We start from the raw sequence: 24,281 nt of genomic DNA, 5'->3' as shown, positions 1-24,281 counted from the left end.
GACTCACATCTGGTGGATGACTTAAAATCTTTTTTTTTCAAATTTTGGCTCTAGAACCATGAGTCCCAACGTGAGGCGTAGGACCCATCGGTGGGGCATGACAATAGTTTCGTGTTTCATGAATAGAATATGCACCCTTTGGCTGACTTCAAAACCTTATTTGAAAAAAATAAAATATAGTTTCACGTGAATAGCGTCACGTTCAAATGCATTAAAGGGGCAAAAAGATACATGATATTATCGTAATGACGCTATGCGTCGTATAAAAGGCTTTGTATTCAGAAAATATTCTTTATTAGCATAAACTTTGCCTGGAGGCAGAGTCGTTCAAAGGGGGAGGGCAATCAGGTCAGCTACCCCGGTTCCTCAGCTGGGGGGGAGGGGGGCAGGGTTGGGGAGTTGCCCACTTTGATCAAATTTTTAACTTTGATTCGAATTTTTTGATTATATTCGAATCGGGAGGAGACACTGTAATTAATTTTCTCGCGGGCGCCACCAATCTTAGGAACAGCTCTGCCTAGAGGACGACCCGAAAAAAAAATATTAAACCTAATGGCCTTTTAAGCTTTCTTCAGGTGAATACGCGTAGAATATTGAATAAACAAAATTAAATACCGTGAAGGGGCATCAGAATTTTAGGATTGCCTAGGTGAGGCATGGGCAAAAACCGTTCGAGAACGGTTGCTCTTGAATCAACGACGGACTGACCTTTTTTCCATGACCCCGTCGTTTTATCGGCCATTTATTGTATTAAGGCCTGTGCAAGGTGACTGTAAATCATTGAAACGTTTCCAAGTATTAACAAATCAAGTCTTCTAGCAAACGGCTTAAGTAATGACCAAGACTACACTGGCTTTTATCTTCCAAAAAATGAAAAGTTATATGGGATGAGGAAGGTTTTGGAAAACAGTACTTAAAATAGAAGCTAGACGAATATTTCTGCTATAGATCTTTGACCAAAATTTGAATTCAGTGAAAAAACTGTTTGTTAAAAATAAAGACGAATTAAAAGCAAAAATCTAAATATAAACTTTTCATTCCTATATAAATGTTTTATTAAAAATTTGAGCAATTACCTATTAATATGCGTGCTTTTTATTGTTGTTGTATTTAGTAAACCATGACATGACATGGGTCAATAGTCTTTTTTGTCAGTTTCAGGTAAACTTTTATGAGGTGATGAAGCTGCCCTTTCTTAGTAATAGTTTGCTTCCCATATAACTTTTATTTTTCGAAGAAATGGCTAAACCATTTTAGCGAAATTTCTAACAAATTTTGTTTTAAGTTCAATCGAAACTCTTATTATTCCTTTTCGTAGGATTTTTTCAGTAAAGCCAATCAAAAGGAGAACCGCCGAGTTCAATTTTCAAATTTTCAATTTTCAGTTGTACATTTTGAAGTTACTTGTATGAAGAAATAGGATCGTATTCATTATGTTTTGAATAAAGATATCTAATAGGTTTTAAAATGTTATCGATCGATGATGGAGGACTTATAACACCATTCTGTGCGGAAAAAATGACACTTTGAAATTATTTCGTCATGCCCAAAAACAAAAGGCTGTACTTAATTTTTTTCGGAAATGAGTTAGAAAGTCAGGAAATAATCCTAGTGCCTTCCTTCATTCCCTAGTTCCATCTATAGTGGTTTCAGTTGCATTTGCGTATTTATTTTATAGATGGGAGGAAAGATCATTTACAGTTGGGATAAAATGCATCCGAACCCAAGCTGAAAAAGTACTTCACTTATTTTTACATACTAATAAAGTCATATTATTTAGCTAACAATGTAATTTTTACTTTTTTTTTATAAGGTAAATTATAGGCATGGTGTTATAGTGGATTGTTAATCATATTAATTTCAAATGCTTATTACTTCTGATTTAAGCATTCTTGTAAAAGTTCCGATCGAAATATTTTTTAATTTGTCTTGAATTCCTTGTAAAGAAAAAACTTTTAGGGCTTGCCATTTGAAAATTTCAAGTACCCCGTATAGCGCAAAGGTGCACCATGTATCTAGAGTTAATGTAACTAAACATCCCCAAACATTGAATAATAACAAGTTAAATTGTGTTCATGTTGCAAAGGTAACCTATTAAATAAAAAGAATTAAACTGTTTCTGTGAAACTTTCAACCCCTATTTTTCTTCTCCCATAAAGATGTAAATATGTATGATACGTCATTTTGTTCGAATGTGATAGTGTACATTATATGCTTTGATTTTAGAGGATTGACTGGAGGAGTTGCCTCTTCTCTAGTCTCATTGAGCCTAATTTGACCCTGAGATCAAAACATCAGTGACTCTTCTTAGGCGTCTTGTACGCATGCGATTCCTTTTCCTGAGGTTTCTTCTTTTGTACTTTGCCTCATCACCGCTAGCAACACTACCAGATTTACTTTTGGTTTGATCAGGTTTCGGAATAGTATTTAAAATAGGTATATTCCGAAAAACGGTGGAAAAGGAACTGCATTCCTGCAAGAGATCTCTAAGTTCTCGAATTGCTTTATAATTGAGTGTTCTCAACAATAATAATAATAATAAAGATAATTAGACCTAAAAGGTCTGATAGTTATATTAAAATAGGTATATTCCGAAAAACGGTGGAAAAGGAACTGCAATCCTTTAAGAGATCTCTAAGTTCTCGAATTGCTTTATAATTGAGTGTTCTCAACAATAATAATAATAATAAAGATAATTAGACCTAAAAGGTCTAATAGTTATATTAAAATAGGTATATTCCGAAAAACGGTGGAAAAGGAACTGCAATCCTGTAAGAGATCTCTAAGTTCTCGAAATGCTTTATAATTGAGTGTTCTCAACAATAATAATAATAATAATAAAGATAATTAGACCTAAAAGGTCTAATAGTTATATTAAAATAGGTATATTCCGAAAAACGGTGGAAAAGGAACTGCAATCCTGTAAGAGATCTCCAAATTCTCGAATTGCTTTATAATTGAGTGTTCTCAACAATAATAATAATAATAAAGATAATTAGACCTAAAAGGTCTAATAGTTATATTAAAATAGGTATATTCCGAAAAACAGTGGAAAAGGAACTGCAATCCTGTAAGAGATCTCTAAGTTCTCGAAATGCTTTATAATTGAGTGTTCTCAACAATAATAATAATAATAATAAAGATAATTAGACCTAAAAGGTCTAATAGTTATATTAAAATAGGTATATTCCGAAAAACGGTGGAAAAGGAACTGCAATCCTGTAAGAGATCTCCAAATTCTCGAATTGCTTTATAATTGAGTGTTCTCAATAATAATAAAAAAGATAATTAGACCTAAAAAAACTAACTGATTTTGACTAAGCTGAGTGCGAGCCATGTTACGCGAGCCGTTCAGAGGCCAGTTTGAGCAGGTGATTCGAAGTGACAACAGAGAAAACTCACAATAAAGACTCATTGCTGATTCTGGCTTTAATGCACCACCCGTCTTGTAGAGAAAATTTGCAGGATCCTTTTGGCTTTTCTTTTATTCCTGAAATATAAAGAATGGTTCTAAGTGAAAGTTTGAAGGATTTAAATATGAATGTAAACTTTATAGTTTAGAATAGCTTAATTTGAATTTAAACTGACTCACTGCCATCTACCAGTCTTGTTTAGTACTGGGTGCTATTGTATTCTAATTATTTTCCCTCTTTGCAGTGCTAGGTTGGAGTCACTTACTCTTACGCTTAAAAAATTACACCTAACAATTCCCTAATTATTTTTTGTACATGTTAAATTATGCAGCTATTCTGTCAAATGTTTCCTCTGTGAAATCCGTTCTAACCTTAAAGGGGAATCTAATGGTTTTTGTAACTGGTCTAATTTCAAAGATATTTTAATTACATTTTTGTAATTTATTTATAGAATCCAGCTTGAGGGTTTTTCGGGAGCATCTTCTCCCGCAATACACATCTAACAAGGTCAGGGTAAAACTATAAAGAATATGGCATTGTATTTTAAAATCCATGCCGACGATGCGGATCTCCGTTTCATGACCCTTCAGCCAGGAAGTGCGATAGGGGGCAGGGGGCCAAGCATCCTGTGCTTTCGCACACCCTTTCTTTTACCTCCCCCAGGTACCAATTTATAGCTGTATCGACTCTGGCTGAGCCTACAGAGTCACTCCAATAACGGGTGATCAAGATATCTACATAGCCGTAGTCTAAAAAATTTTATCTTCCTATTTTATACCATGTTTTTCTAAGTCTTTGCCATATTCCATAGGACAAAGCCAAACAGGAAGTTATAAAGGCAGATCCAAAGACAACAGATACAAATAAGTTCAGAAAATCAAATTAGTCTCAAGCAGGGAAACAACCACCAATACCTGGTACACTTAGTTAGGCAATAATACAATCATAGGTCAAAATCCTTATTCTTTACTCCCTCCTCCTTCCTTCATAGGCTTGTTTTACTCTCCTCTAAATTTTCAAATTCCGTGCTGACGTTGCGGATCTCCGTTTCATGGCCCTTCCGTCAGGAAGAGCGATAGGGGTTTTACTTCCCCAAGGTACTAATTTATAGCTGTATCGACTCTGGTTGAGCCTACAGAGTCACTCCAATGATTCCTGTTTAAACCAAATCTAAGAAGCAATTACAATTATTATTTATTTCTTAACAGTGATCATTGTTTATTAACTTAATCCTTTTATGTTTACCATTCCTGTAGAACTTAGCCATATATATTCTGACTACCATTACATTTTTGTATATTTTTTATTTGGTTTTTATAATCTTCCATTGTTTCAGAGTGAGATTCATCTCCAATTTTTCAAGTTACATGGACGTGAGGAATTCACTCCTGAAGATTTTGATCACCTCCATAAGATTGAACCCAACTCAGCTCAGTTCGCGCTATACTGTAAAAGCTCTTCTCCTGAAGCCTCTATCAAATTGGCCAGTCTGCTTATGATACCCTCACATTCAAGTTTACTAAATGTTTATGATGTCGTAGACAATAGAAGGATTCAGCTTGGTTTATTGCTCAATTTAATTGATGAAAATATTGACGGCTGGTCTAGTTTTACAAAGGTAGTGAAAGAAAATCATGGAATATTTTATTCCAACAATAATAGGATGCAAGAAGACAGTCTAAAAAAAATTACGGCTATTGTTGAAAAGGTCTTTTTAGAAAGATCAATTGAAGAAAATATGGAGGTCAACTTTATGTTGCAAAAATTGGAAATACTGGGGCACTTCCCAATCCACAGCTTTAGGCGCGTCGAGAAAATTCTTTTAGTATGTTACCTTATTGCAATTTTGAGTTCAACAAATCAAGCAGACATATCGGAAAAAGCGTGCTGTTTGTTAGTGTGTGCTTTGGACTCAGGGGACAAAACCTACCCCATATTGACCTATTTTGATCCAAATAGTGTACTCCCATGGCTTATAAGAAAAGGAAAGATATTGGACAATCCCAAGGTGCTGAAAGCCGTCTTTGAAGTATTTACAGAGATAGCAGCAAAATCATTGGGTAATATGGAGAATTTTTCCGGTTTTTCAAAGGAGGAGTCAACAGATTTATCTCAAATGGCTGGAGCTCTTTTTCTGGAGAACTTGCGGAAGGTGAGATAGAAGTAAAATTGGATTCTTAAATTTTACACACACACACACCCCACCTCTCTCTCTCTCTCTCTCTCTCTCTCTCTCTCTCTCTCTCTCTCTCTCTCTCTCTCTCTCTCTCTCTCTCTCTCTCTCTCTCTCTCTCTCTCTCTCTCTCTCTCTCTCTCTCTCTCTTTATATCTCCCTTCCTCTTCCTCTACATCTTCTCTTCCTCTACCTCTACCTCTTCCTCTTCCTCTAACTCTTCCTTTACCTCTTCTTCTTCCTATTCCTCTCGACTTTTTTCAGTCTTGCCCGCGTAAAATGCACTGGTATTTCAACCTTTTTTTCTTTGTTTTTATAATAGAAGCTTAAAATATTCTAAAAGTTTCTTCTTTTTTTAGGGTCAGAAACGTCTTAAGAAATCACCAAACAAAGCTACTGCAGACAAAATATTAAAAAGTATCATCAAGAGCTTTCAAAAAAGCCTAAAGGCCCCCCCACAGTTATTTGTCGACATGGGAAATTCAACAAAAAATTGTACATTGCTTTCCATTTGTTCCAGTATCCTCAGAGTTTACACCGAAGCCAAACAAACGGAAAAATTGAAAGCCAAAACGATCTTAAATCGTCTTCCCAGAATTCTTAGCATTGCTTACAGAGGAATAGAAAGTGGAAGTGAAGAATGGGCCGAGGCTTCCAAAGAACTATTTGACATTGTTCTTGTCCATAGGAAAAAACTGGCTCGGAAAACCCCTAGCAATGTGATGTCAAAACTGTGGGAGGCTCATAAGAAATCTACACATGAAAATAGATGGCATGATGGTACGCTGAAGATAATTTGTAGTATTGTCAAAAAAGTCGCTTTGGAAAAAATTTGTAATGACATAGTTCTTGGATTGGTAAGTGTTTCTGTAAACTTAAAAGTTATCTGTAGACTGGAAAATAAAAAAAAAAAACTTATTAAAAAATTTAGGATCTATTGCATCTCTAGAAACTCCCAACGTTTTAGAAAACGAGAACTGTGACAGGCTTATAAAAAAATTATAAATGAAAATAGGTGGCATGATGGTATAACAAGATAATTTATAGTATTGTAAAAAAACTCAGATTGTATATAATTTATAATAGCATAGTCCTTGGACTGGTAAGTATTTCTTTAAACTTTAACTATTTCTGTAGACTGTAAATAAAAATACAACTAAAAAGAAAGAAATATAGGACTTACTGACTTTCAGGAAATGCCCAACATTTTACATAGTGTGCAAGCGTTTACGCTTATTTGATACTAAGTATCTTATGATAATAAACGTGAATATTTGCTGAGACTAATAAAGAAGAAGAACAAAAAAGATCCGAGAGACTAAGTATAATAGAATACTCGTGGCAGAGACCTGCTGATAAAAAAAGCCAAGATTTATGAATGACATTTAAAATAGGTCTCTTTTGATTTAATACCCTAATTCCTCAAAGGAGTAAAAGTAGCAATTTCTTTACCATATGAATGGTTGAAGCGTTAATTGGTTAGTCCACTCCTCTAGATTTTATTGTCATATATCAGAGTTGAAAAAAACATTTCCATAAAAATTATTTTCCCAACTTGTGTAATTTCTCGTAAAACATGTAGACGTGCATTTTTAGGTCAAAGTGTTTCCAGGAGACAGGTATTTTGGATCATTCTCAGTGGAAATCCTCTCTTTAAGCCCATCCCCTTTCTCTTTGTTTTGGTATTGATATAATCAAAAACAGCACCTTTCTTTCTTTATCTTTCTTATCTGTTAATTATTTGAATTTATTCTGATTTCTTTGTACTGATGTCCCCTGTAAATAACATCTATAGTTTTTCTCTTCTTGTGTCTGTTTTCTGTTAGGTCTCTGAAAAGCAAAGTTATAAGCTTAGGGATTTGTCCCATGTTCATTTGTTAGTGCTGTTAGTAGCACGTTCTTGTGATTGTACACCGCATGAAAACTAAAATACTCAATAGAAATTCAGACTGAGAAAACCAGCCAATGAGAGACTTTCCGTATTGAGGCAACTCTGTATTCAGTAAAATTTTAAGGAATCAGGTAATCCTTAAATCTACGACTGTAAAATGCTTTGAAATAGGTTGTTCATGAAAACACGGAAAATGATATACTGTTTCAGTCAAGACCATATCTAGGATTTTTGTTCGGGGGGGGGGGGGGTTAACAAACAAAACGTATCCAAATTTTTTTTTGCGTTTTTACTACGTTTTTACGAGTTGGGCAAACATTATAGTTCAAACCTTCTAACCCCCTAGTTATGGCTTCGGTTTTAGTTTATTTAGTCGCCTAATAGCAACAGACACTTCTGGGCACATGTAGGTTTTTTTCTGTATTTATTTCATATTTATTCTTTTTTAATGCTCTCCTTAGCTCCTATTAAATTTCACTAAAATTCGTCGCTTTAAGTGGTCATGATTGTTTGGTGGGAAAACTGATGTCTCGCCTTTTTGCCACTAAATCTCCCTAAATCTGATGAAAGTTTATATGTTAGTCATGCGAAAGTTTTACTTACAAATTTTGTATTCATTGAGCATGCTTACAGATGGGGTTAAATTTATCCATTTTGTCAACTACTTGTGATTAAAATTGAAATGACGTAACTCCGACCTTTTGCAAGAATTAGCAATCCCTTCGGTAAAAATTGGCAATGAATTTGACATTTTTGCAGCTTAGTGCAAAAGACGTTTTCGGGGTGCTAAAGCTTTATTGATGCTACTACTAACGCCTTAGTGCAGCACCGTGCCGCACTGAGGCCGACACAGCTGCTTACGCTCCGTCTGCCGCGCAATCTATTCAAAGCTTCCCTCTTTACACCCTCCCAAGAAATCCTAATTTTCTTTCAATAGTTTCTTATGACCTTATTTAATAAAAAAAAACAATCTTTATTTGATGAAAGATGAAGAAACTATGCAAGAAATGCCAGAAATCTCAATATTGTATTTGTTTCATCAAGGCAAAACCAGACGTAACTTTAAGCTGGATTTTCTCAATATCCGACTTAGCCGCCTTTTCTTGGACAAACCAGGCAAATTAATTGCTTTGTACAGTAAAGGGCTCATATTGTAGTTTAGGGTCCTTTTGGCAAATTCAAAATAATAAGATTTTCGGACTATTTTAGCGTTATGCTGTTGAAACGCGGAACATGTCTCAGTTTAAGAAGTATAATCACTTTCTGTGTCAAATAATGCAAGCTCGTATAGCGCCTGGACCAAGAGAAGAAGTGCGGTGTCTTGCGCTACAAAAGTGTTTCTCCTTGATTTCTACTTGCAGTACAGCTTGGGAAGAAAAAGAAGACATTTTGCAGTCATCCCTGGTGATTCTCGGTAGTTATCGTGCTCTTATTGGCTCACAAACGGTAACTACATACAAATTTGACTTTTTTTTTCTTTTGCCTGTATCAGAATGACTATGATAAAAGAGGCTTAGTGTGGATACAATAGAACAAATACTTAGACAGTTATTAATATCTTCTGTTTCTTCTTAAAAAGTAGCAAATAAAAAATGCAATTAATACCAATATGATCATTCAGTAGTTATCGAATAATATTTATTGTGGATATATACTGCTGCAAGTATGTATAACGAATTTTGATTTACAACTTAGCACTCTGAAAGTGTTTCTGAAAACTTTTTCTGTTCATTTGGTGTGATTTTATCTATAGTTTTGTGATTTTACCTATGAGAAACGAACTTAAATAAGCTCATTCTTGGTAAATGAGCAATCTCAACGAGCTCCTAGAGGACGCTGCACGACCCAAAATAGGTGTTTGGTGTGCAGTTTCAGCCCATCCGATTGTAGAACTAAAAAATCATGGTGTTTAATAAAACCGTGGAAAGCTGAGATATATGTAATGGAATAGTTGTCATTACAAGGGATATTCATTAAGTAACAAGACTGCTGTAGCTCAGATTTGATTTATTTAATCACTTCAAAAATTGGGCAACTTTTCAATGCAGTCCCCAGCAACATTTGTGCATTTTGTTGGGTTGATCTCAAAGCAGCTTTTATGTCTGATTTTTAGCTTTTTCATTGGGTCAAGAAAATTTTTTGTGTATATCCTCTTTAAGGCGTATATCCTCCTTAAGGCGTCCATACAAATTAAAGTCTGATGGTCAAGGAGAGGGTATTAGGAGTGATTTGGAAGCGGCTCCAACCCCTCTTTGTGACTTGTAGCTTGAAGTAGCAGTGTCACATGTGTGCCCCCCATTGTCTTGAAGAAATGTTAAAACCATAGTCATGGGTCTGCGAAGATTTGTTTGAATGGTAGGGCTTTTTTTGTGAGTATATGACTGCACTACTGGTTGTGGATGGATTTTTAATTTTCAAGATGGTTACAATAGGTGAACTTTTGTTACTTGTCAGTATACTGTAAGTATGACTTAAACCTGCCATTTGGGATAAAACTTCATGGACTCTTGACTAAAGGAGTTATTTTTCTTCTCGCCAACGCGTACCCGCAAATGGCTCTGCTAAATCATGAAACAGTCCAAAAACTGGACTAGGAGATCCCTCTAAATCATCCATACTGTCATCCATCAGACTTTCATTACTTCTTCCCAATCAGACTTTCAATATTTGGACTGCCTAAACTGACTCTACCCAGAAATATTTTTGACTCAACGAAGAAGTTCAAAATCAGGTACAAAAGGAGCTTCGAGAACAATCCAAAGAATTATCTACCAAAGGCGCACATGAATTGGAACACATGACATTAAAATGTCATGTAAATTAGATTTACATGACATTTAAATGAAATTAAATGACATGTAAACGTTTCCAGGAGCTGTGTTGAAAAGTAGCCACAAGTTTGGAATTGGTTAAATAAATAACTCTTTGCTTACTGAATGCCCCTCATATTCGTAACACAACTATGGAGAAAAATAAGAGTGTTTTTTTTTAGTTAGGTGGTACCGCCAAGTCTCTCTTTCAGTGATTTTCATTGGGGAGGGGGGGTAGTTTGGGGTAAATTGTGCCGTAATAACCTATGTACAAATGAAGATCTGAAAGCCAATATTTGCAATACAAATCCGAAATCACACTAAAGGAACTTATAAAAGTTTGGAAATATGTTGAGATGTGATAATTTATTTACAGAAGTTCATCTTTAACACTTCTTGTGAACTAGTGAATGTTCATGTTGCTATTTAATACATTGCGTATTTACTACTTTTAAATAAAAACCATAATACTTGTAGTTTGTTTTTCCGTAAGTGTTTGCACCCACATCGGACCTCTTTTATCTCGGTCTGTATTGAGTCTCCCCCCCCCACCCCAAGAAATCGCTTTATATTCAAACACTTATGTGTTTCTTTGGATTGATATAAAAAAAAGCTTCATTCCATCTATACTGTATTTTTACAGTAAAAGATGTAAAGATGTAACAGTAAAGATGTAAAGATGTAACAGATATACAGTAAAGATGTAAATATCTTAGTCCAGGTCTGAACGCGTCGAGCTCGAAGTCTTGAGTGAAATAATTAAAGAGTCCTTTGCGCTTTTGCTATCGTCGTTTTATGCTTGTTACCATAGTTGACTGCTTGTTAATAGGATTGTTGACCACTGTAAGTAACTGTAAGTAACTAAGTAACTGACCTTTTTTTTGGGACGGAGTTTTTTTTTTAGTGTTTCAACCGTTAGACTAAAGGTGTAAGTTTGAAACAGGTAGATTCTGTTAAAGTCTTTAGATATGGGTTTCTATAATCGCTTCTGTAGTAGCGGTCATTGTTAAAGAGCGCCAAGCCCTCTTTTGATGTTTTCAGTCCGATACCCTGCGTAGCTGAAATTTTATATTTACCTTAAAGTAATTGAATTTCGTTGCTTCAGTGCTAGGGAAATCAATGACTCTTTTCAGAAGAACTGTGAACCAAATACACCTTAATTTACTGTCCCTTAACTTTACTGGAAATTATCATTGCCATAAAACATATGTCTAACAGTTGTTTATTGGTCTTACAGATTTATAATGTTGGGAACTCAAACTTTGGAGGGAATTGTGACATTATGTTTTCTCTAAGTTGGATGATTTATGGTTTCGTTGTTCAAAATGAACTGAAAGTTCAAGAAGTGTGCACTTTAATTTTGCTAATATCGGGAAAATAACTGCTTCTTCAGCCCCCCTCCCCTCCGTAATGATGTGTATTTGTGTGTGTGTGTGTGTTCATTTTACTTTTTGAAAAAGACTGGAGAAATTAGCCTTTTTGGAATTAGTGGTTCTTAATTGATTTTTGGGTGATTAGTGTTTGTTACTACATTCTTGACGAAAATATCTCATTCATACATCATGTTACTCTAAGCAAAATGAAGACATCGAGGAGTCTTGGAATTCTTAGGAAGTTTAGACACTAAGATGCATTCTAGAAGTTCTGTTTAACTGTTTAATTCAGTCTTACGTCTCTTATTAGCCTACTATACGGACGCCGAGCTTTTCTTCCTATTTGAAACCACTCTTCAGGATACTTAATAGCAAAAGGAACATTACTTTAAAGGAAACGTTTCTGCTACTTAACTTGTTTTGAAGTTGCTTTATCATCTCTCATCTGTGTTTTTCAGTTTATTTCAACTGCATAGCAACATTACCGGCACCCTTAGGGCTCGTTCCTCTCTTGTCTCTAATCAATCAACTATCAATCTAATCAATAATATCAGTATTGCAATTCAGGCAATATTTCTATTTCCATTCGCCCTGTCAGTCAGATCGGATTCCAACTCTCTGTCTGCTAGTCATGCTTTCTCTAATATGCTTTCTGAATCAGCTAAAGAGTGTCGCTCGTTTATTACCCTCAGACAAAAAAGCAAAATCATTTTGACTTCTCAGTATTTTTTCTTCTTTCTTTTTTATTTTATTTGCCCCTCCCCCCTCCCATGATGAGGATATTTCTTGCTCATATTGGAAAAGTATTTTGGTAACATTTACTGTGCGTAGGTCCTCATTCTGGCTTGGCTAATGGTGGGTAATGAGTAGCAGGCAGAAATTTGTCATTCTTTTTTGTTTTAGGTTTTTTAATTTGTATTTTTTCTTTTCCTGTGCATTCCCCATCACGTAGACTTACGAAGAGATTATGATAGCACATGTTTATTATTATTTTTTTCATATTTCATTCAGTGAATTGTTGGAAGCATTAGGGAGAAATAAAACTATTGCTTTTGAGTGAAGTTTTATCACCAAAGCTATGAAAAGTCTTGCTTGAGGAGCAGTTCATAGGTTAAAATTAATGTTTACCTTTTTGTTAAGGTTTACGATTCCTGTGCAAGTTTTTAATGTCGTAATTTTCTGTACTCCTACTGTTCTTTTCATTCCACAAACATCAATTTGGTTATTATTCCATAGCTGAGGAAAATTTATTGCATTTTCTGGGGAAGTATGAAGCGCTAAGGGTTTTGAGAAAGGATATTTTTGGAGTGGATGAGGGGGATGAGCTTTTGGTGGAAGTATTTGTTTTGGAAATGGGTGTTTTATTATTAGTAAGAATCTGTCGTTGTTTATTTGTGGGGTATAACCCGTCGTAAGTGTGTTATTTGATGACTTTGTTTGTTTGTATTAGTGTTGTTGAATGGTTTTCTGTGCTTTAATCTTTTTCGTCAAACGTTTAAATTGATTCTTTAATTGTATTTGTAAGTTGTTAATTTTATTTGTATTTTTTGTGGCTATGACCCCGCGGGTATTTTTTGCGTCAAATATTTTTTTTTTTACCGACGCTTCAAGATAAGAGGAAGGATTCGTAGCCAAATCAGATGAAGGATATATTAGATCGTGCAGGGCTTGGTAATTGTAGGAATGAAGGAAAGGAGATAGGAGGGATGGTAGTGACTGTATCTAGGCTAGTTGCTACTAGGTTAGAGTCTCAGGAAGTTCAGATTTGACAAGCTGGGAAGGCTGCCTCGCCGTCGCTGGGGCAATATGTGGAGGTCAAGGAGAACTGGGGCCAAGAAATTTATCTAAAAATGTGATTAAGTCTGGAAGTTTTAAATTGGGTAATATATGTATGGGGGAATTTGTGCCTCTTGGAAAACGGAGGAAATATTTAGGGATGTCTGGATTGAGGAATGGTCCTTACGCTTGCCCTATGTGTGAAGAGATGGATGAGTGTTTGCATCACTTTTTAGGGGAATGTAAGGAATTGAGGCAAATACGCCCAGAAATATTTAGTAGGGAGGTTAGGAGGAGAGGTTGGATTTTAGAAATATTGATATATAAGTTATAATTAGATATAAATAATATTGGAATGTTTGTCCGGGTAGGTATGAGGTATCGTGATGATTTTCTGAATAATCACTTTTATTGTTTTTTTAGTTTACGTTTGTTGTTGTATTTTTTTTTCTTGTTTTTTTTTTGTATCATCATGGCCGAATAGGGCTTTCGTGTGGATAAATTTATCTATCTATCTATACTATACTATATTTTACTATTTAACTTCACCCATCTATCGCGACCTTATTGCATTTCTTAAATTTGCTTTACTTTATTTTAGTTTGAGGAATTTGCTGCAAATTGTATGAAAATTGTTAAAAAAGGAAGGTTGCTTAGTTTTTAAGCGAGCTTAGATCATTCTCTAAGAAAAAGTGCAACAGCTATTATAGTTCTGGCTGTTGAATTGAATTGCTGAACCAAGGTGGTATAAGTATCTTGTCTACTTGGTGTAACTTTCTTTGTTGTCGAATCGTGTATTTCATAACATATGAAATGCGTAAACACCATATCTGAGTAGGGTGGTCCCTTGTAAAAAACACAAAGATCATATCTAAAAAGCTTAAAAGAATGAAAATATTGAAATACTTCAATAAAGATTTTTCCTTCTATGGAGTCTATAGTCTATTATATTACTTCCACGCTTACTTTGTCAACAAAACTAGTAATATGTTGTTTAAACTTGGGAAACATAAATTTTAATCAATATATTTGTCTTAGATTAGATACCGTTATAGTACAGGGGGTCTTACAGGTTTAAATAGCCCATATAGTAGATTGTATATTAAATCAATTAGGAGAGGGGCTCTGAAGCAATACATTTTCAGTAACTAGATGAGCAAGAAGTTATGATTGCTTCAAGATAAATTTTATGCTCACAACATAAACCAAGGGGTCTTTTTTTCTTTTTTTTCGTCAAGTGACAAATTTTTTTGTAAAAAAAGTAAAGTGATGCTTTATTTCTAATGCACTAGCTGTTTTTCTTTTCCTTCTGCATTAATACCCACCATGTGTTTCAGGCAATTTTATTCCGGATTGCTTTATGATCTTGCTAATCTTTTAGGTTTTTTTAAGCCCCTTTGAGCTAAGCTTATGTTTGGAGGCTATAATAAGAGTACCATTCAAGATATGTGACACCGTTCCTGAATTTTTCTCAATCTTTCTAGCTTCATTCAAAGTAAGTATTGGCTCTTTGTCTGTTTTGTGATTTTATGGTTTTACTCTTTGACTAGGAAAAACTAATCTTCTATCTATATATAAAAATAAGTTGTCTGTGTGTGTGTGTGTGTGTGTGAGTGTGTGTGTGTGTGTGTGTGTGTGTGTGTGTGTGTGTGTGTGTGTGTGTGTGTGTGTGTGTGTGTGTGTGTGTGTGTGTGTGTGTGTGTGTGTGTGTGTGTGTGTGTGTGTGTGTGTGTGTCGAGTGACGTCATGTTTGTGTGTCGACTGATGTCATGTTTTCGACTGACGAAATTACAGACCGGGACATCAGGACACAAATGACGACCGGGACACCGGCACATAGGGAATATAAATGACAACCGGGACACTCAAAGAGAAAACGACCGGGACACAAGGAATGTTCGATTAGCAATCACCATCAACAAAGCACCGGGATACAAATGACGACCGGGACACAGGGAGTATAAATGACGACCAGGACATAAGTAAAAAAAAAACTAAAAAAACTAAAAAAAAAGGTAAAAACTAAAAAAAAACTAAAAAGAAAAAAAACTAAAAACTAATAAAAAAAACTAAAAAAGCTAAAAAACTAAAAAAACTAAAAAAGAAAAAAAAAGAAAAAAAGTAAAAAAAATTAAAAATTAAAGAGAAAAACAAAACTAAAAAAATAAAAATAAAAAAAAAACTAAAAAGAAAAAAGAAAAAAAAAGAAAAAAACTAAAAAAAAAAGTAAAAACCAAAAAAAAAACTAAAAAGAAAAAAAGGGGAAAAATACAAAAATTTATTTCATCATATACCATTTCAAAAACGAATGTATATACAGACCGGGACACCGGGATACAAATGACGACCGGGACACAGGGAATATAAATGACGACCGGGACACAGGAGCACAACTACAACGGGGACGCCGGGGGGCACAGGGGGATATATAAATGGCGACGGGGACACAGGGAATGTTCGATTAGCAATCACCATCAACAAAGCTCAAGGGCAATCATTAGAATCATGAGGTATAACTAAAAAAACTAAAAAAAGGTAAAAAACTAAAAACTAAAAAAAAGACCAATTCAAAAACGAATGTATATACAGGCCGGGACACTGGGACACAAATGACGACCGGGACACCGGGACACAAGGAATATAAATGACGCCCGGGACACTCGAAGAGACATCACAGACTGGGACACCGGGACACAAATGATGACCGGGACACAGGGAATATAAATGACGACCGGGACACAGGGACACAACTACAACGGGGACGCCGGGGGGCACAGGGGGATATATAAATGACGACGGCGACACAGGGAATGGTCGATTAGCAATCACCATCAACAAAACTCAAGGGCAATCATTAGAATCATGAGGTATAGATCTGAATACGGATTGTCTTCCCATGGACCATTATATGTTGCATGTTCAAGAGTCGGTAAACCTGACAATCTATTTATATGCACAGATAATGGGACAGCGAAGAATGTTGTATATTCGCAAGTTTTACGTAGTTCAAAACACACATATATATATATATATATATATATATATATATATATATATATATATATATATATATATATATATATCTATATATATAAAAATAAGTTGTCTGTCTGTCTGTGGATCAGGTGACGTCATGTTTCTGTGTCGGCTGACGTCATGAAATTAGTTGTCGTCATTTTTGCTTTGACGGTGACGTCATTAAAGATATTTAAGACATATATGTTCACGTAGAAACCTATTAATGTTTAAGTTTAAAATGACTGATGAACTTACAATGGCAAAAGCCGATGAAGATGCTCAAAGAGTCTATGCCAAAAAACTTGCTGCTGATAGAGAAAGTCAGAAAAGAAAGCGTGCCGAGAAATCAAAAGAACAGCAAGGAAACAGGCTTGAGGCTAAAGAACGCAAAACCGTGCAGTTAGATGAAGATCCACCTGGACAGCGAGAGTCAAAACATATCAAAACTGAAAATGATAGCGATAAGGTCATCAATGCCTACCAGATTTTAGTTAAAAAAACAAAGGTTCGGCGATATGTATTTCATAGTGAAGCTGAAAAATAAAGAAGAAAAAGAAAACTGAAAAAAGAAAAATGTAAAAAACTAAAAAATACTAAAAAGAAAAAACACTCAAAGAGAAATTACAGACCGGGACACAAATGACGACCGGGACAGAGGGAATATAAATAACGACCGGGACACTCAAAGAGAAATTACAGACTGGGATACCGGGACACAAATGACGACAAGGACACAGGGAATATAAATGACGACCAGGACACAGGTATTTAAGAATATCGTTCAAAGACAAATTTTTAATTGTAAGAAGACCGTTGAAAGAGAAATTTCTAATTGTAAAATGACTGAAGAACCTACAATGGCAACGGTACCACCATCGAAGTAGATAACCAGTGGGTTTACGGCCAACCTACCATCTTCAAAGATGCCACGATAGGAAGACTCTACACCGTTCACCCCAATCAACATGAATGCTTCTTTCTACGCCTGCTTTTGGTGAATGTACCCGGTCCGACATCCTTTGAGTATTTGAGAACTGTAAAGGGTACTATACATGACACTTACCGTAGTGCATGCCAAACTCTGAATTTATTGGAGAATGACCAACACTGGGATAACTGCATCAATGACGCGTGCGAAACGTCAACCCCTAGTCAAATTCGTGCACTTGCTCTCCATCAGCTCCTACAGAGTTATGGGAAAAATATAAGTCAAAAATGTCCGAAGATATACTCCATCGAAAACAGTTAGAGACGTCAGATATGACTTTTGATTTTACATCAGAAATTTATAACTACACTTTAGTTATTATAGAAGATTTGTGCGTACGTATGGCAAACAAACCTCTTCAGGATTTGGGAATGCCTTCACCTAACCGTATCGCTGCTGTTTCGACATGTGTAGAATTGGATCGTGAACAAAGTTACAGTACGAGTGATCTATTGTCGTATGTACAAAATAACATTTCCAAGTTAACGTCGGAACAAAAAGACATTTATGATACGATAGACTCAATTTCAGGACGTATACAACTACCTGCTGATTTCTGTAATGTAGTGACGTCCAAAAATGAATTGATTGAAAAAGTATTTCCGAATATTCTAAAAAATTATAAAAATAATAAATGGCTAAGTGAAAGAGCGATTCTCGCACCCAAAAATATAGACGTCCACGAAATCAACAATATTGTTTTGACCAAGATTCGAGACCAGGCAGTCCTTTGCAAGTCAGTCGACGCAGTTTTGGAACCAAATGAAGCGGTTAATTATCCATCTGAATTTTTAGATTCCATAGATCTTTCTGGGTTTCCACCACACGTGCTACAACTAAAAATAGGCGTACCAATAATACTTTTAAGAAATATCAACCCACCAAAGCTTTGCAATGGCACGCGACTTGCCGTAAAAAAAAACAATGGAAAACCTAATAGAGGCCAAAATCTTGACAGGGCCTTTTGAGGGTGAGGCTGTTCTTATTCCTCGCATTCCCATGATTCCAACGGATCTGCCTTTTCAATTTAAAAGATTGCAATTCCCAATTCGATTAGCATTTGCAATCACCATTAACAAAGCTCAAGGTCAATCATTAGAAAAATGTGTTATAGATCTTAATACTGATTGTTTTTCCCATGGACAATTGTACGTTGCATGTTCGAGGGTCGGTAAACCTGACAATCTATTTATATGCAGCGACAATCGGACAGCGAAGAATGTTGTATATTCGCAAGTTTTACGCAGTTAATTTGTATTGTATCTATCTATCTATCTATCTATATAAAAACGAGTTTTGTGTATGCATGTTTGTTTGTTTGTAAAAAGAGCGTTTGCATATGACGTCATTATTAGTGCATACGGCTTTGTATATGCACAGACAATGGGAAAGCCAAGAATGTTGTATATTCGCAATTTTTACGTAGTTTAACTCCTGCAGACGAAATGAATGCTTGCCTGAAAAATTCTAATTTATGGGCACACGTAAAAATATTAAAATTAACTACAAATATGCGTGTCCGATTGCAAAACGATGACTCTGGTCAAACATTTTCAGATCAATTGCTGGCAATTGGAAACGGAAAGCTCCCAGTAGTGGGAAAGCCAAAAATGTTGTATATTCGCAATTTTTACGTAGTTTGAAACACATATATAAATCTATCTATATTCACAGGTGGGACACAGGGACACAACTACAATGGCGTGTAACTAATATGGCGCGTAACGACTTACGCGCGCGGGGGGGCTTGGGGGAGGGCGCGAAGTGCCCCACCAACTAGGTGTTGGGGTGGCGCGAAGCGCCACCCCAACAGCTAGTATATATATATATATATATATATATATATATGTATATATATATATATATATATATATATATATATATATATATATATATATATATATATCTATATTCCCAGGTGGGACATAGGGACACAACTACAATGGCGCGTAACTAATATGGCGCGTAACGACTTATGCGCGCGGGGGGGCTTAGGGGGTTGCGAAGCGCCCCCACCAACTAGGGGTTGGGGTGGCACGAAGCGCCACCCCAACAGCTAGTAGGGAATATAAATGACGACCGGGACACTCAAAGAGAAAGCGACCGGGACACAGGGAATGTTCGATTAGCAATCATCATCAACAAAGCACCGGGACACAAATGACGACCGGGACACAGGGAATATAAATGACGACCAGGACACTTAAAGAGAAATTACAGACCGGGACACCGGAACACAAATGACGACCGGGACAAAAATGACGACCGGGACACAGGGAATATAAATGACGACCGCGACACTCAAAGAGAAATTACAGACTGGGACACCGGGACACAAATGACGACCGGGACAAAAAGAGATAACAACAACGGGGACGCCGGGGGGCACAGGGGAATATATAAATGACGACGGGGACACAGGGAATGTTCGATTAGCAATCACCATCAACAAAGCTCAAGGGCAATCATTAGAATAATGAGGTATAGATCTGAATACAGATTGTTTTTCCCATGGACAATTATATGTTGCATGTTCAAGAGTCGGTAAACCTGACAATCTATTTATATGCACAGACAATGGGACAGCCAAGAATGTTGTATATTCGCAAGTTTTACGTAGTTAAAAATATATATATATATATATATATATATATATATATATATATATATATATATATTCACAGGTGGGACACAGGGACACAACTACAATGGTGCGTAACGACTTACGCACGCGGGGGGCTGGGGGGGGGCGAAGCGCCCCCACCTACTAGGTGTTGGGGTGGCGCGAAGCGCCACCCCTACAGCTAGTTGTATATAAAAAAGAAGTGAATGATAAACAACTGATAAAGAAAAAACTAAAAGCAGAAGAATAATGAGAAAAACTAGGTAGGAGAATAACAAAAAATCATGATGTTTGGGGAAACGGAGGAAAATATAAAGTTTATAACTTTAAGCCGTAAGACAATGAACCTTTCGTCAGTTGTTTTTCTTACGGAGCAACACCATTGTTTTCGTAGCTTTCAACCGTCTATAGCTCCTAATTGGTAAGGGTTACTAGCTCAACCATTTTTCAGAACTAAAATTGCTTTTGTGAATTACTCTGCTGTGAAGTTCTGGTTTGGTAAGTTCCCTACATTTTGTCTAAGTAAAATGTCATAGCTTTGAAACCAAACATTTAAGAAATCAAACAACTTTGAATACTGATGAATTTAATCTCTTCTAAAAATTAAGCAGAACTACCCCATCTTTTATAATTTTTTTTTGGAAACGCCACCATAAATCCTGATTCCAAAACAGAAGTTCCAGCTTCTGTTTCAAAAATCTTTTCAAATTTTTTTTTATTTCGATGTTTATTATATTTTGGACATTCAATGCCATGAAAAATATGCAAGGATATATGCACTCTTGTATATCCAAAAATGAACTATGCATTAAGAAACAATTTCTAAAGTTGTCATCGCGCATCGAATCCCTTGACATACTAGTTTTTGTGCTATTTTCAACTTATAATATATATGAGTTCCATTTGAAAATTAATTTTGAAACTATAAATAATGGAAGGAATTTCAAATAGTTAAAAGAAATCACCACTTTTGTTATAGTGCACAGTCTTGTACCGATTGAATAAAAAAAAGAAGTTTTTTATAACTGAAAGTAAGGACCAACATTAAAACTTAAAACGAACATAAGTTTTATGTTTATGAGGGGGGTCACGCTCTCCTAAATACCTCGCCCTTCACGCTATTGCGTGAAGGTATTGGTATACCTTCAAAGTATTGGTACTCTTCAAAAACTTGATACTCTTGTTTAGTACGACATCGATACAAAGCAAACAAGAAATACAGTTTAGACCACAATTAAAGAAAAACGGTACTTTTATGATATACCCCCTACGTAATATTCTTCTAATATGTTTGTCTGATTTTCAATCCTAATGAAATATACCAAATTAATATCAAAATGCAATGCTTTAGAAACAATTTGGACTATATATTCGCACATTTGGAGGAGGGAGGGGGGCTGTGGGGAAAGTATAGCAGGTCTGCGTACCTAATATGTTAGGTACAATTATTCTGCATATTATTTAGTAAGAATTGTTTCCAAACTTTACACTGTCCAAATACTTTACCCACCACCCCCCATCCCCTAATATGCAAATATATAGCCCAAATTATATACATATTCTATCGATTCTGTCACTTCTCTTTTTTTTTGTCTCACGCTAAGCCGAAAGAAACTAACCAAGAAAAATCAGTTCTATAATGCGTCAATGAATGAACAACTTTAGTGACAGGGGGTTTATCATACAAGTACCGAAAAAACAAAAGAGAAAAGGAAATAAAAATTTAAAGGAACATGATAAATTGGGTGGATGTGTATTTATACATTACACTTGTAAAGACATAATACCTCATTGGAGAAGTAAAGACAGGCTACGATTAGAGTTTTAAGAATATCTTACCCTCTCTTTGACTACATATCGTAATTTGATTCGCAAAATATTGTAGCGAAGCCGCCTAGGTGAAACAAAAGTGTAGTTTTTGTAGGTTAATTTTTTCCTTTAGTATCGGAGCCAAGTGCAGTTGTAATGGAACGTTTGAAGATGTCTTTTGTAATTATTGCTCTAAGAAATAAAGAACATGGAAAAAAAAAAACTAGAAGAAGAAAGAGGGGGATATTTTCTCATGAATTAAAAACTTGCATCAGTAAATAGATATGAGTAAAATTTACAAAAGCTTAAACGCGCAACCCTATCAGCTCTTTGAATAAGCCTCTTGATAGTCCAATGGGTATAATTACAACCAAGACATACCAACGAAATAAGGCTGTAATAATACGGAAATTAACTCCATGATTCATTCCCATACCATGTAATTTCTGTCTGTACATTCCGAGTCTTACCAAATAAGGCAGGCAGAACTTCTCTTTTACGTATCCATAAATTAAATCTAGGGTAGGGGGTAATCTGTCGAACAAGAAAAAAGTGAGTAAAGTTGCAATAGTTCCAGTGTTGTTTAATCTACCGCTGCTGAATATTTGCTCAATATTTGTTTTTCAGATACTGCATGGGTTTTTGACTAAACATGAAGAAATTGCAGCAGACCGAATGCCATCCGTTTTGCGATGTTTTAGTATCTTGCTCTCCGCCACTATTTACCGATTTCATCAAGGAAAGAATCTTACAGACACTGAATTGAAGTCAGGCATCATATGTGCAGAAAAGCTTGGAAAGTTAGTTTTTTTTTATACTCAAGTCTTAGAAATTATTTAGTTTAGAAATCATCATTGGCTGATTTCCTGCATTTTGATGAAAGCAGGATGACAGTGAAGATTTAATAGCATGCTCAATTTAAATTCCAATAACTTATTTCAAAATAATTGAACATTGATAAGTGTAATATTTAAATCGGCCTAATATTTTTTCCTTTAGCATTTATTTTGTGATTTGTTTTTCTTACCTTTTGTTTATGAAATTTTGCATGGGGTAGAAGCCCTTGGTGCTTGGTAAAGTTGAGGTAGATACGCTAAATGTTTCTCTGTGGATTTGTCTGTGGATTGCTCTAGGCCCCCTTTTGCAAAGACTACATATCACACATTAAGTTTTACAAAGAAAATGGTTGGACCTCAAATGATGATAACAAAAGACAGATTAAGAGTGTTTGACCGCGTTTTCTGGACTAAGGGGGAAAGTTTGACAAAGAATGGTGGAGAGTTTGAATGAAAAGATGGAAGTTAGGCAAAGAATGGTGCTCTTTGGAAAATAGAAAGTTCTAGATTAAATAAGCTTTTATTTTAAAAACATGTGAAGCAAGTAGGAACTTCATATGGGGATGAGAGGCGATAAAGAGCGAAACTCGTAACAGTGTGTTCTATAGAAGGAGGTTGCATAGCTTTGTTGCCCCCAGGCTGCTTGGTGCTATGTGTTTTCGTTAGAAGCAGTACGTGCCCAAATCGATAAGTCCTAAATATTAATATGTTCTGATTTTGACATCAGATTTCCCTGGTTTACTCGATTTTTTAAGCAATGACCACTAACCAAACACATGGATATGGTATTGGTTGTAAAGATACGTATAACTTATCGATTTCTTGTACATATTTCTTCTGTTCGTATTTGTCAATCATTTGAATCTTCCTCCACCAAACACTGGTGTGATATTAGCCCAACAATGTTGAAAGTAGAAAATTAAATAGTTATGTTATTTTGTAATCTTTTAAATTTTTCAGTATTGGAGAAGTGATGGCTGATCAAAAGCTTCGATTTCGACGAGTCGCTCCCTATATAATTGCGGAAATGCTGGAACATTTTCAAAAATTCACGCTCTATCCTCTAATAAGAGTAAGACTTTATTTTTTATTTGTCTCATCCGCTTTATTTTTTTCTGTCTTTTCTTTTCTTTTCCAAATTATTTTTCTGTGTTTTATTGTCACTTCTGCTTTATTTTTCAGTTTTTTTTTCTCTGATTGATTTCATATGTAAAAACACAAAATTTTATTGAAATTTGTTGCACAAGAAATACAAACTTAAAATGGTTAAGAGACGTCAGTTTACAAGAGAGGGGGCTGTTCTTAAAAAACCATTGTTAGATTGATAATCTAAATAAACAAAATTAACTAAGTCTATTGGTTGCAGCATTTTTTACTTTAGATCGAAGCTCTTAATTAATTTTTAATATAATACACTCCTAAGATAATTTTTAAAAGTAATTAACAATACTGAAAATAAAAAAAAGCAACTGAACATTTTTCTGAGAAGCCACATGGATAAAGTCTATACCGAAATGTGCTTAAGGGCACTCAACATCTTCAAACGCATAAATTGACGCACAGTTTTGGGA

The 24,281-nt window shown here is 35.4% G+C and overlaps 1 protein-coding gene and 1 long non-coding RNA gene across 4 annotated transcripts in view; one reads left to right on the top strand and one right to left on the bottom strand.

Annotated features, from left to right (window-relative positions):
• Positions 1-24,281, top strand: part of LOC136027083 (uncharacterized) — a 119,243-nt gene that overhangs the window by 5,536 nt on the left and 89,426 nt on the right. For all 3 annotated transcript variants that reach the window (XM_065704027.1, XM_065704025.1, XM_065704026.1), the window contains 6 exons: positions 4,750-5,565; positions 5,946-6,443; positions 8,687-8,923; positions 14,818-14,931; positions 22,502-22,674; positions 23,671-23,782. In XM_065704027.1, the coding sequence (XP_065560099.1) occupies positions 4,909-5,565; positions 5,946-6,443; positions 8,687-8,923; positions 14,818-14,931; positions 22,502-22,674; positions 23,671-23,782 (1,791 nt within the window). In that variant the 5' untranslated portion in view covers positions 4,750-4,908. The remainder of the gene's footprint in view (positions 1-4,749; positions 5,566-5,945; positions 6,444-8,686; positions 8,924-14,817; positions 14,932-22,501; positions 22,675-23,670; positions 23,783-24,281) is intronic.
• The window catches only part of LOC136027086 (uncharacterized), a 126,260-nt gene continuing 105,216 nt past the window's right edge, over positions 3,238-24,281 (bottom strand). Inside the window, exon 2 of the long non-coding RNA XR_010617491.1 lies at positions 3,238-3,490. This is a non-coding gene — a long non-coding RNA (uncharacterized LOC136027086). The remainder of the gene's footprint in view (positions 3,491-24,281) is intronic.

Source organism: Artemia franciscana, chromosome 5 (genome assembly GCF_032884065.1).
Source record: "Artemia franciscana chromosome 5, ASM3288406v1, whole genome shotgun sequence".
NCBI classification, from domain to species: Eukaryota; Metazoa; Arthropoda; class Branchiopoda; order Anostraca; family Artemiidae; genus Artemia; species Artemia franciscana.
The sequence above is the reverse complement of the archived record's forward strand: the minus strand, read 5'-3'. Positions and strand labels throughout refer to the sequence as shown.